The sequence below is a fragment of the Salvia splendens genome, chromosome 12 (genome assembly GCF_004379255.2).
Source record: "Salvia splendens isolate huo1 chromosome 12, SspV2, whole genome shotgun sequence".
Lineage (NCBI taxonomy): Eukaryota > Viridiplantae > Streptophyta > Magnoliopsida > Lamiales > Lamiaceae > Salvia > Salvia splendens.
Genome location: NC_056043.1, coordinates 8,628,591 through 8,641,682, shown reverse-complemented (window position 1 = coordinate 8,641,682; position 13,092 = coordinate 8,628,591). Strand labels below are relative to the sequence as shown.

The 13,092-nt window shown below is 39.0% G+C and overlaps 1 protein-coding gene across 3 annotated transcripts; it reads left to right on the top strand.

The window, feature by feature from the left end:
* The first annotated feature begins 2,673 nt into the window (after positions 1-2,673).
* LOC121759447 (protein ACCUMULATION AND REPLICATION OF CHLOROPLASTS 3-like) lies at positions 2,674-13,077 on the top strand. 3 transcript variants are annotated; one of them, XM_042155022.1, is made up of 17 exons: positions 2,674-3,076; positions 4,364-4,422; positions 4,801-4,865; positions 5,422-5,556; positions 5,762-5,810; positions 6,360-6,472; positions 6,591-6,662; positions 6,905-7,015; positions 7,239-7,420; positions 7,973-8,263; positions 8,343-8,425; positions 8,554-8,918; positions 10,418-10,522; positions 10,608-10,745; positions 11,656-11,822; positions 12,258-12,347; positions 12,568-13,077. In XM_042155022.1, exons 1-16 carry the CDS (start codon positions 2,766-2,768, stop codon positions 12,319-12,321), a joined length of 2,310 nt encoding a protein of 769 aa, XP_042010956.1. In that variant the 5' UTR covers positions 2,674-2,765; the 3' UTR covers positions 12,322-12,347; positions 12,568-13,077. The 3 variants fall into 3 exon arrangements, 2 of the variants coding, with proteins under 2 accessions (XP_042010956.1, XP_042010955.1); XM_042155021.1 differs by lacking the exon at positions 12,258-12,347; XR_006041659.1 differs by lacking the exons at positions 11,656-11,822; positions 12,258-12,347; positions 12,568-13,077 and having other exon boundaries at positions 8,554-8,914.
* Positions 13,078-13,092: the final 15 nt, after the last annotated feature.

Below are 13,092 nucleotides of genomic sequence, written 5' to 3'. Positions count from 1 at the left end.
TATTTTTTACGGATATATTTGCGAGTATATAGTATGAGAGGGAGAGAAATGAAGTTGAATAGATATGAAAATGGAGTGGTATTTATAGATAAAATTTTGAATTTTATATAAAAAAAATCGAAATCGAAATCGAAATCGCGCCCGAACCCCCTCTAACGCTGGGTCGGGCCGCGACGAGTACCGTCCCGGGATGATATAACGCTGAGCTGGGCCGGACCTAGGCGCGGCCCCAAGACGTGACTGCGTCACCAGGCGCGGCCCAGGCCGGAAAAATGCTCCCTCCAAAGTGCTGGGCTGCGGGCTGGGACCCAGGTGCGATCCAGCCCGCAGCGTTATGGATGCTCTTAGGGTCTTGCACTTGTTTTGTTGTTGGGGAACAAGATTTTCACTATTCACCAAAGTAAGTGTCTACCTACACCTAACAAAATGACGTTTCCAAAAGAAAATAAAGTGTTTTTCTCGAAATTCATAATATTTTAAATCCAATATAGATACCTTGGATATTTTAGGCTATAAGAGCATCCACAATGAGACTGGACTTCACATTGCCCTCACATAGCCTTCACACTGCCACATCATCAGCACTAAAATTCTCCTGCCACATCAGCTTGCCATATCAACTAGACATCAAATAGCCCTCACATAGCCTTCCCACTATCTATCCACATCACTAATAACAATTATATAATTTAATTTACAATCGTATCAACATACGGAATTTAATTTACGAGACAAATACGGGAAATTCGAATAATACTATTAAAATTTAAAAAGTACATTAATTTTAAAAAAAAGTACAATAATTTAAAAAAAAGTACAAAAATTAAAAAGTACAATTAAAAAAGTTAAAAAAAATCACTCCTCGCCGCCGTCCTCGTCTCCGTCGTCGCCCAGCCCTTCTTCACCGTCGTCGTCGCCGCCTCTGTCGCCACCTACGCCGCGGCTATTCCCGCCGGTCTCCCTCCTCATCGCCTCCAATTCTTCACGCTGGCTCTGGAGCAATACACGAAGATAATCCTTCACCTCGGAGTCCACCGCCGATTGGAAGTCGGCTAAGGTCTTCACCATTTGAGCGCGCGTTTGTTGGCGCGCGAAGAATTTGAGCTCCTCAGTAGACCTGCCGAGGGGGGATGCCGAATGGACCCCTAGGAACTCGGGGTGCCCGCCCTCGCAACCTGTTGCGCCCGCCTTTGGCCAATCGGGCGAGGTCGGCGACCGAACGAACGAGGGGTCGGGACATCCTGGGCCGTCTCGGGGAGGTCTGTCGAACCACCGTTGCTGCCGCTATAATCTCCGGTATAGTTTAGTTTCTGCTTCTTCAGCCAGCCAGCGTCGACACCTGCTCGGAATTTCTCCGACTCGTTGAGCACAACGTAGCAGTTCCAGTAGGTGAACTCATAGTACTTCTTCTGCGGATCGGGGTAGGCTCTCTCCGCAATCCTCCTGCAGTCTTCCTCTGTTTGGCCACTGGTCTGCATGCGGAGGGCGTTGGCGTACAAACCCGAAAATCGAGAGACGCCAGACCTGATTCGGTCCCAGCACTTCCGGCACTCCTCCTCGGTGCGCGGTCTCCCTTCAGGGCAAAATGCCCTGTAGGCTGCGGCTATCTTGGCCCACAAGTTGACGATCCTCTGGTTGTTCAAAACGAGAGGATTGTCGCAGACACTCACCCACGCCTTGGCAACCGCAACGTTCTCCGCGTCCGTCCACTTCCTCCGGACCCGGCTATCCTCCTCCGGCTGCGACGACTCGCCGACCTTCTTGGCCTTGCCCTTCTTCTTACCCCGCCCTACTCCCTGGCTTTGAATGAGAGTTTCCGGAACCTCGTTAATATCAAAACCCAAGTCCGCTAAGGAGAAGGTCTCCGTATACTGTGCATCTGTTGGGGTCGATGAGTGCGAAGAACCGGTGGAAAAATCAAAAGTCGGCCGATAGGCGTTGTCCCCCCCGGGTGTCCCCTGCGGCGGTGGAATCATCTGCTACGCCGGTGGAATCATCTGCTGCGCCGGTGGCTGCATCCCGGGTGCCCACCCCGGCATCATCTGCATAGGGAGCATGCCGGGTGCCCACCCCGGCATCATCTGCTGCCACGGGTACATGTTGTAGTACCTGGTCATCGGAGGCCAACCACCTCCCCCAGGAGCCGGGAAGTCTGGGACCCTACCCCGGGAGTCGGGGGAGTCTGAGACCCTACCCCGGGAGTCGGAGGAGTCTGAGACCATCCCCCGGGAGTCACTGGAGTACCTTCGTAGTTGTTCTCCATTGCTCGTTATTGATCTTGTACAGAAAGAAAGATAGAGAGAGTACTCGTTAAAACAAGTGGTGCGAATGAAAATGACGTTCAAAGCGCGTATATATAGTGTTTTCGAAAAAAAACAATTAAAAATTAAAATCTGACGCCGGTCTGACGCCGATCCGGGGCATACAATGGCGCCGTGAGGATCGGCATTAGAACCGGCGTCATCACACGAATCGGCATGGCCACGCCGAAGTTGACGCCGATTTCGCCGACGCCGGTCGCAATGGTTCGGCGTCAGAACCGGCGTCGGCGAAAAATTGGCGTCGCGGTTTTGACGCCTCCATTGCTGGTGCTCTAAAAGGGTGAATACTCCTTTTTGTGCCTATTAATATAAAGCATATATTTTGAAAATAATTAATTCGTTAAATCAAATACTGGTTGACAACTGCCGGAGCACTTCCTCGTCCACCCGCTCCGCCTCCGCCTCCGCCTCCGTCACGCCGTATAACATTTCCGCCAATAGCCGATGAGCCTTTTCTACCCCAATACCACTGCACCTCATTCCTTCTCACGCCTCTCATCCTTCCCACTAACAACCCTCCATAAACGCCGCTCCGAACTGTTTGTCGGATGCCGCTCAAATCCCATCAAACGGAAATTAAGCTGCAATTGCGTCGCAGCTAGCTATGAAAGTAGCAGCGGGCGTAACAATGGCGGTAGTGACATTCCGGAGGAATGCGGCGAGTCCGTGGAAGTGATAATGGTGGGCAGCCGGAAAGATGCGCTGCTGGAATTCTGTTCGGCCTCCCCTTTCCTGTCCCCTGTTTTGAGATTCTGGTATATGTGCTCTGCTGAACTTCTTATGTTGTTTGGGAATTGCTACATGCCTTGGTTGTATGGTTTATTAGATTGTGAAATTGTTTAATGAATTGAAGCTTCAGAATTAGAAAACCTAGGTTGAATTTGATTGCAATGGAGCGTGCATTGTGCAATACGGCTGGATTGAAGCTTAGAATTAGAAACCTAGGTTGAATTTGATTGCTTAAACTGTGTTCTTGATGATTGAAATGTGCATTGGGGAGGACTGTTGTCTAGAATGCTACTACTATCTTACTGAGCCGATGGGGATTACTTTCTGCCTATATTGTAAGATACGTATAGCTGAAATCAACTGGTGAAGGATAATGAGCTGTAAAAGAGTGGAGGCTTGAACTTGTATATCATGCTCTTCACGGGGTAAAATGTGGGAAATGTTATAGCGTGTGTTTCGTTAATCTGCTGGATAGACTCTGATAGCTGTGGTTAAAGTTATTTGTTGTTATGAGGTTTTCGGGATGATAGTAAGATACATGGCTTTAACCACTGAGATTTAAAATTGGTGGCAAAGTAATGAGCTTTGTCTATTTCTCTGAAATGGACCATGCTGTTCCCTTGTCTTGTGTATTGTATCTCTGTAAATGAATGCATTGTTCTATTTATCTGTAGTTCTGCAGTTATTTTAATTGCCATTTTGGCTGGCTTTGATTTCTAGTTGCTTGATTGAGGATAGACTTTGTTTCTAGAAATTGTTTTACTTATAAACAATTTATACATACTAATTATTAGTTGTTAATACTTCATGTGTAAAGCTTTATGGGTGAGAGTACCAGTGTATGTCGTGCATGATATGTTACTATTCTCATGATTATTCTGAAAAAGTTGATATTGAGAGCAATTGATTGAATATAAAACCCGAGAACAATTAAATTATGTGAAAAGACGTTACTTTACTGTTGACTCCTTTGATGAGCTGTTTATTTATTTATTGTGTTTTTCACCCATTGGACTAAGAGTTACCCAGATAGTTCATTTTATTTGTTAAGTTGAACTGGTCGAACCAGTTTGATTATTATCTTCATTCGATACAATTTGAACCTTTGCACTTGATATAATATAAAATAACCTTGATAATGTGGGAATTATGTAGTGTCCTAACTTTCTCCTCAAGGATTACTAGTTTACTAATTACTACTACTAAATGAATTAGTTAATTCGCAGCAGATTTCAACTGGTTCTAGGAGTGCTAAATTACCGAGGTCTTTGTATATACAGAATTCCTCTTAACCTTACTTTGTTAACTGGCAGGAATGTTCTTGGTCAGGACTCGCAGCAGGTGCAACTGCAACAAAGGTTCACAAGCAAAGGTCAAAAAATTAAACTCAGTTGTCCTTCTCTCGTATGCAGTTAAATGTTTCTTTCTTCATCCTAGATCATAAGTTTTCATCCAGAAATTATGAACTCAGAGTTCTAATAATTTGAGGTGCTTTTGATTTTGGTGGGTCATCTACCAGTCAAAGCTTAGAGCATATATAGTTATATATGAGACTGATATACATTATATAGATCTACTGCCTTCAATGATGGGTGCTGGCATAAATTTTGCATCGTATATATTAACACAAATTTATGCTAAACTAAATGGCAATTTTCTTTCTGCTGACCATAGCAAACCAATATCTTTTATTTTGTGATCTCTGCATTTTTTCTTTTGCGCCTTTTTCAGTCTCTTTGTGGCTTTGCAGATAACACTCCAAGAACTGTGGAAGACTTCTTGGCGTGGCATTCATCTTCTAGAGCTGTGATACTTGTTTGTACTTACTTTCCCTCTAATAATTCTTCTTTCATGTCTAACCAATTTCTTCGTTTTTGGTAATCGATTGCAAGTTGATAAATTTCTCTGAGAACCATTGATGGTGATCTGCATGCACGTGTTGTAATAATTTGTAAGAACTTACGATGGTATAGGTATTAGGAAACTCCAGAAATCCTAAGACAACAATACTAATTATTCAGATGCTATAGATAATGAAACAACCCTATCTTTATAAAGCCCATGGACAATGGACATACAGGCCTGACTCAATAATGACTAATGAAATAAAAACTTAATTATGTGAACAATCAATATTCCATGACAGCCCACTTCCTGCATTTGTAGACCACCCACGGCTGCTTGCTATTTGTAAAAACATATAAGGAGATTGAAGTCAACTGAGTAGATTCCTTATGAAGAAAAAAAGATTCTAGAACTCAAATAATATCAGGAAAGATATCATGTTATGGTTTAAGAGAATTCTTCCTTTCACATTGAAGTTTCATTGTTAATACATTTCCATATTTAACAATGATTTATTTTTGCTTAGGTTGCTAGTGCTGCTTATGGTTCAGATCATAGTACAGCACTTGAGGTTCTTAGCAATGTCAAGAGTGGAAATGGGTTTGTCGTAGGCATAATAATAAAGCCATTTGGTTTTGAAGGGAAAAGGCGCCAAGATGAGGTGATCCATTTTCTTTTTTGGTCTATGATACAACATTAAAGAGATATCAATATATCAGTACAGTCTGATACCTGACAATCTGAAGCTAAAATTGAAGCTAAGAAATATTAAATGTCCACCCATGCTGATCTTGGGAGTTCTGGTATATACCATGTCTTAATTTTGAAGCTTTGAGAATAACTGATGGTGATTTAATCGTCTGTAGGTCAAGGATTTGTCTGACAAACTCCAAAAGCAGGCACATTTCTGTATTGGTGAGTAAATTGTTTTCTTGGCCACTGGTGTTCCTAGAACTAAATTCCTCTGAAGCCTTCCTTCTTGTTAAAAATGTCTTGTTCCAAGCATATTATATCTGATCAAAATGCCTTATTAACCGTTGTGTTCATGGGTTTGAGCCCAGGGACTCAATACAATTAATATGATTTCATCAATTTTCACAACAAATTCACCATTCTACAATAGTTCGAATTTTGTATTTTAAGGGGCTGTCAGATAACCAATCCCTATATATATATTATATGTATATTTGTTGGTATAGAATGTGACTATGAACTATAAGATTGATGTTGATGTATGATGGCTGAGGACTCACACTCACTTGAGGTGTGGGCTGTTAGTTTTAGGTTTATGGTTGTTTGGTGGGTTTCAGCACCTTAAAAACTCAAAACCTTCCTCATATAAGACTAAGGCATGTTTAGAGGTTGGAGTACTTGTAGTATGATTTACTGTTCCTCAGGCCTCACTATACCTTTTTAATTTGATGAATCAAAATTTACTGTTTCTTGTAAAAATGATGGCTGCAGTTCTTGATACTGATATGCTTCTCGAAAATGATATGGTAACTCTGGATGAGGCTTTGAGGACCACTAATAATGCTGTTTTGATGGCAATAAACACCATTTCCATTTTATTAACTGTAAGCAAATTCTTTCTCCATTCTGGTTTCAAGTTATTTAAATTTCAGTTGCTAATACTTCTTTGTGATTATATACTGTGTAGTTTTAAGGTAATCACCTTTGCATTGTCATTAACAGGAGAAACACACGAAGTTTCTGAATGCAAAAGATGATTCGATCAGAGAAATTCAACTTCCTGAGTTTCGAGAAGTAAGCTTTCTTTACATACTTATTTGGTTGGTCTTTTGGTTTTTAAAATGCCAAATATGGAATATTCATTTGAAGTTACATGCTCCAATAATTTCCTGAAGAGAGTTCCTTATTTCAATTCATGAATACCTTCAGTAAATTGGATCCTTGTTTTTTCTAATGTCAAATATTCGTAGATGCTCATCTCTTTCGCGTCATTTTTCCTTTTAATCCAACTAGCAATCAAAGTTTATCATCTGCAGGTTTTCGCAAGTTACAAAGAAGCGAGAATTGGATTTGGGGCTGGTTACAACGTCAAGACTTCACTTTTGCAAGCTATAAATGACTGCCCTTTTCTGGGAGTTGACATAAAGGTTTGACTTATTTATTTTTTAGTTTATATTGCATGAACTGTTATTGTTGCTGTCACGTGATGTTTTCCTCAGTATTCGTGATCACTTTTCATTCACTAGTTCTCCAACTGCATTTCACTTAATTTTTTGAGGCTAGTCATTCTGAAACATGATAGTTTTTCTTCGATTAGGTTTTCACTTGTTCAATGTCCACTCAGGCTTCCTTGCACTATTCTTATGACAGGATCTTGATGGTGTAGTTTTATGTATCATTGCAAGTTCAGGTGCTGTGGAATGCAGTGAGACAAATAATATTTTGCATTCTGTTCGTTCAATTACAAAATGCAATGGAGAAATAATTGTATCGCTTGTCCATGAGCCGTATCTGGAGGCTAACAAAATAGCAACTGCCATTATTGTGTTTGGGTAAGGTTCCTTGTAAACCAATTTTGCTAACTGTAACTATACACAGTATGACAGTAGGCTTGAATCTGCATCAATTCTCACTGTTTTACTATTTAAGGATGTAGGGTTATTTGTTATTTGTTTTTTTTATAATTATTTAAGGATGTAGTTTATGTTCGATAACTTGAATGTGGCGTGGAATTTTGTTGAACAGAAAGAAGGGACATCAAGTTTCTTCAATGCTTCACTATAACTTGTTTCAAGTTGCTTTCGCATATTCCGACATGCTTGATAAGAGATATGCTTTTAGGATTTTATTTGGAGGTTTTTTAATATTGTCAACATAACAGCATTGAATTTAGTCTCTCTTCTTATTGCATACGCGAGAAGTTGAAGGGGTTTAATAATTCATAACTCTAAGCTGTTCTTGCCAACTTGTTTTCAATTGTGTTACCAGAGCTCTATCAATTAAGTGCTGATTTTTGTTAGCTGCAACCATCTATTTTCTCTTTGCTCAGGCAACTTTGTTTAGCTTCTAGTTCTGTATTTTTGTTGTGTCCAATGTGTTAACAGATACTCTAGAAAGCAGTTGGCTCCTGCTCCAAGAAGTGGCATATTGTCTAGCCTGGGTCAGCATTTCCCTTCCATTTTCAATATCTTTAAGAAGCAACATCAGCAACTGAACAATCTTGAGAAAGTCATCTTGTCCGAGAGTCCACACGTCTCTAATGGGATAGATCTTCCCGGTCTTAAAGATACGTTGGAGACAAATTCTTTAGATAGTACTTCTGATGATACTGTGTCTATCTCTGGGAAAACCCTAAGTCCATCGGATGATGAGGGGGAAGAATTCCGTTCTTCCAGGTTATTCCATGTAGTTATCAATTTTAATGTAAGTGCACATGATTGTATATCTTTGCATTTACATATTCTTCTTCTGTAGGAGTGACCATGGTTCTGGAGAAAAAGAGGTGGAACTATTGGATACCAGTTTCAGTTCCATGCCATATGAGTTAATTTCTGAAGGTAAAACCACAATGTCTTCTGGTCACCCTTTTCTGAATATTCAGCTGATAACGAGTAGGATTATCTTGTTTTTCTTATGTTGATGATGAGAATGCGTCATTGTTCTAGTAAATAAATCTTTGTTACAGGAAACTACGTGTTCAAGAGGGAACTGTTTACTAGAGGAAATATGGGGCCAGGTCATTCAACTGAATCCAAATATGGAACCAATTTTACAGATGAAGCTGGACTGCTTGACGGCGTCAGCATCTACAGATTGCCTGTGGGTGTAAAAAATTTAGAGAAGTTGGAAGAGTCTCCTGTCTCCTCAACCACTAAACGGGGATCAGCATGGAGAATTGATGATGATGATGAGAAAACTGTACCAATAGTGTCTTGGTCTGGATTGACCGATGCCGATTTCAACAACAATGCTTCTATATCCAGCAAAGGAAATAACATCGTTAATTCTAAAAAGCAGGGGGGGCTTTCTGTTCGTGCTGCATCCATGTTGGTAAATTTATTTTTTCCCATGTGCTAAGCATGCAAACATTAATGGATGGTTTCCCCACTGCGCTTATTGCATCCAAACATTAATGGAAGGGGCACATTTCTAATTAGCTTATTTTCTCATGTGTTTTCAGTAATACCTTGTATTATAGACACTTTTGCTAGAAGATGTGCATGAAATGCTTATTTATTAATCTTATTCCGTAGAAATTTCGCCAGGTGCACGTTACCTTGTTAGACAAAGGACTACTGTTCTACCCCAAAATAAACAAGAGAGTCATATGAATGAATTCTTTCCTTTTGGATGTGTACCAAGTAAGGGAAAGAAGATTCATCAAATTGGTTTATTGATTAATTTATAAATAGTAATATTTGATTAGCTTATTTGACGAATAGATTATATTCTTGTTTAAGTATAATTAGCAGATAGGGATCAATACCTGACATTAGGATTCACCAGAATTGTTGGCAGGTATAATACCTGACAGAATTTGTCTTAGTTTGTTTTGCATTCTTTCTTCCAGGAACTGTCCACCCTTATTCATTAATTTTCGCAGTTTTGGCTATTTCCTCAATGCGATATCCTTGACTCTGTCAGAAAGCTACTAGACATTCTCCAGTTCCTTTCTAAACAGTCCACTCTTGTGAACTCAACATATGTTTTTCCTCCATAGGCAAAATACACTTGTGAACTCAACTTTGGCCTGAAGTTTGATGGTCACAATTTAAGAAATGCTTAATATATGGGTATTAATTTTCGTCACCTAATGCTGCTCCCTTGTTAGCGTGGTACATAAGATATGGGGAGCATTTTATTTTAAATTGGCAGTAATTTGAATTTTTATCTAACTATTTTTGTATTTGCAAGTATGATTGTTTGTATACAAATTTTAAAAGGTAACAAATAGCATATCAGTATAGTTAGTGAATTGCTGTTCATAGCTATCTTATACTTGCAACCAGTTTTAGTTTTGCCTGTAGTTTTACGTATTGTTTCATTTGATAACTTACTTATCAAGTAAATCTTGCTGCACTCACTTTAAACTTGGAGGATAGCTTTTTTTAGTTAAAATTTTTACAGAACATAATATGGAGTAATATCTCTGTAGTAGAAATGCACACTGTGGCTGATAGTGGTCTCATTCTCATAAACACATTTTTCTCTCAGTTCTGGAACCAATCTATCTTGATGTTGTGATATCTCAAACACAGACATAAAAGTGGACCAAAATGCATTCTTATATGAGTGAAAGGATATGTGATCTCCTATCAGCAAATACAACTTTGAACCGAATGAGAATTTTGGTTCCTAAATGCGTTCACCTTCCCCTTATATTTATATATATTTTCTGATTTGTGACGTCGAATGAATATTATGTAGGAATATTTATTTGCATCCACACACACATACATATGAACGGATTTCTTGGATAGATTATGTTTCTCATAGTAATTGTTTTGCCGTTAAAATTGCAATTGATTGTGAGTGTTTTTCGAGTGAAGGAATCGGAGAGAGACTCACAAAAGAAGTGGAGTCGTGTGGTTGAGATGAGATATCGTGGTGGGAAATACAAAGGTCGCTCACAAGGAGGACTTCCTGAAGGAAAGGTAATTGTGCTCATCTGAAAGCTTGCAGAACCCAATCATTTGGTTCATCTAAAAAAAATGATGGCATGACTGCTGTGTCTCTTAGGGATGCCTATTTCTTGGTGACGGAAGCATCTATGATGGTATGTGGCGCTATGGAAAGAGATCAGGTCTTGGAACATTCTATTTCAACAATGGGGATGTTTTCCAGGGATCATGGAGAGATGATGTCATGCATGGCAAGGTACTTTTACTTCCAGTTTTTTTAATCAAGGGCGTTGATTTGTTTCCACTCAAACTATGGTTTTTTGGGGGTTTGCTTCTGTTTTCTCCTTTTTTTGAATAGTTTGTATGGCACACTCAAAAAATGTTACTGTTTTCCCCAAAGAAAATGTTATGGTTTGGATGAGTAAAATCAATTTCCCTTAACATAGAAGCATACAGCAGTTTGAAGAATGAATTATTTGGGCTCTGAATTTCCTGGTGCACTTTGGATTACATCTCCCACCATATGTATTGAATATCAGACTGTATTAGGTGACATCATGAATGTATAAATAATATGAACTGATGAAGTGATGAAATGTAACATGACATGAAGATATAACAGTGGAACCAAACTGAGTTATTTGATGCTTTTGTTACCACAGAAAAAAAGTTTTTGCTTGTAGAACTATTATTTAATCTTATTTCTTGTAAAGTATGATATGGAGTTAAAGGCGGAAGTAAAACAAGAACTGGAATTCAATATAAAAGAAGAACAATCCTCCAAAGAGGCCAAGATAATCCTCCGAAGAGGCCTACGGTTGATACCGTCCTAATACACTTTATTTTCCGAGATATCTAGCTCTTCTAAAGAGGAGCTATTTATAGGGATCAACCTATAGATAAACAATGAAACAAATCCTCAACATTTAAAGTAATCTTTCAACAATCTCCATAATAATGAAAATAATCTCAAGAGATAATGGAGATCATTAGCTTGATCTCTATCAATAGTAATCTTTCAACAATCTCCATAATAATGAAAATAATCTCAAGAGATAATGCAGATCATTAGCTTGATCTCTATAAAAGTATTTTAGTTGAACTAAACTCAGAGCTCCAATTTATAGTTCCTAAAATTGCTCTCTTCATTTGTATTCTCTTACTAGGGATGGATTTACTTCCATACTGGGGACAGGTGGTTTGTTAACTTCTGGAAGGGAAAAGCAGATGGAGAAGGCCGTTTTTACTCAAAATTTGGTGATGTTTTTTTCGGCCACTTCAAAGAGGGATGGCGACATGGCCACTTTCTTCGTATCAATGTCGATGGGACAAGGTTCAAGTTTTTAATGTTTCTTTTTTATATATATATTTTTTGACCTCTTCTTTGTGATTTTGTCATAAGTGGATTATTTCATCCTATATTCTAGATATCTCTTGGTTTTAATTCAAGTCTTAGAACTGAAGGCCCAAACATGTGTACTTGTGTTTAGATTTTCTTGCTCATTTACGGTTGCTGATATTTGGTTTTAGTTGCAGATTGTTCCTCTAGTTTAGACCCATGCAAGCTCATAACAATTTTCCTGTATTGAGATTTCATAATTTCTAGATACATTGTTCAAGACAAGTGTGCTAGAAGTTCTGTGATTCCCATGAAAAAAACTTACTAACATTTAATTGGAGAACCCTTTTACATTACATGTTTTGCTTCAAGAACTATCTTGAAAATGCTTGAATCTTAATCTTAGATTTTCTATTTTTTATTCTTAAGGAACAACTTGGATATCCAACTTTTCTGTGAGGATTATAACGATCACACCAACTGTATGATTTAAGGAAAGAGATCAATGACTTTTGAATGGTAAAGCTAGGCAGCCCCTTTCTTATCAATAAGAGCCATTTTATTTTCTTGGGAACATTTCGTTTTAATTATGGTCTGGCTCAGCGACCAGTGTATTGCCTAGCATTCCATTTTCTTCATATTAGGTCAATGTTTTTATATAGATAAAGTAAAATTGCCATTAATTCCTGCTTTTATCTTTATGATAAAATTTCTGATTTACAATGTTCGCAATCAACAGAGCTGAAGAGTTATGGGAGGAAGGTGTGCTCGTTAGCGAAAAGCAACTGGATCCAAATGAAGATGGTTGAACAGTGGCTTTCATCTGAGCGGTAGACATAAGTCGCACACCAGCCTTGTGCAAGGATCCACTTCCATGCCTCTGATTTATACAGAAACACATTTAGTCTGCCCCAATATAAGAGCTCTTGGAATATGTTTGGATGCAGGGTCCATGTTTCTCTGTCCTAAGGTAACTGAGTTGATCTATTATCTGATCATGTCAATTTCTACGTCGTCTCGGATAGTATTTTGTAAATGCGTGCATATGTCACCGGGAGTTCTGCTGTAGATGGAGATTTGTGTATACGTTTCTGGAAAGGAGTCTTGTTATTATTGATATTCCCTCTTGTTATTTGGCGAAGGGAGAACAGTAGTAACGGAATGAAGTGAATAGGTGCATGTATATATACTATTATTTCCTGCTGCTTCAAGAGATATTCAAGAGTGAATGGGATGAAAATTTCATTAATATATGTTTTCATCA

Excerpts from the sequence above, each read along its gene's own strand:
- LOC121759447 (XM_042155021.1), top strand. The coding sequence starts at position 2,766 with ATGAGCCTTTTCTACCCCAATACCACTGCACCTCATTCCTTCTCACGC. Across the intron at positions 4,423-4,800 it reads ACAAAGGTTCACAAGCAAAG|ATAACACTCCAAGAACTGTG; the intron begins GTCAAAAAATTA and ends GTGGCTTTGCAG. Across the intron at positions 6,473-6,590 it reads CCATTTCCATTTTATTAACT|GAGAAACACACGAAGTTTCT; the intron begins GTAAGCAAATTC and ends TGTCATTAACAG.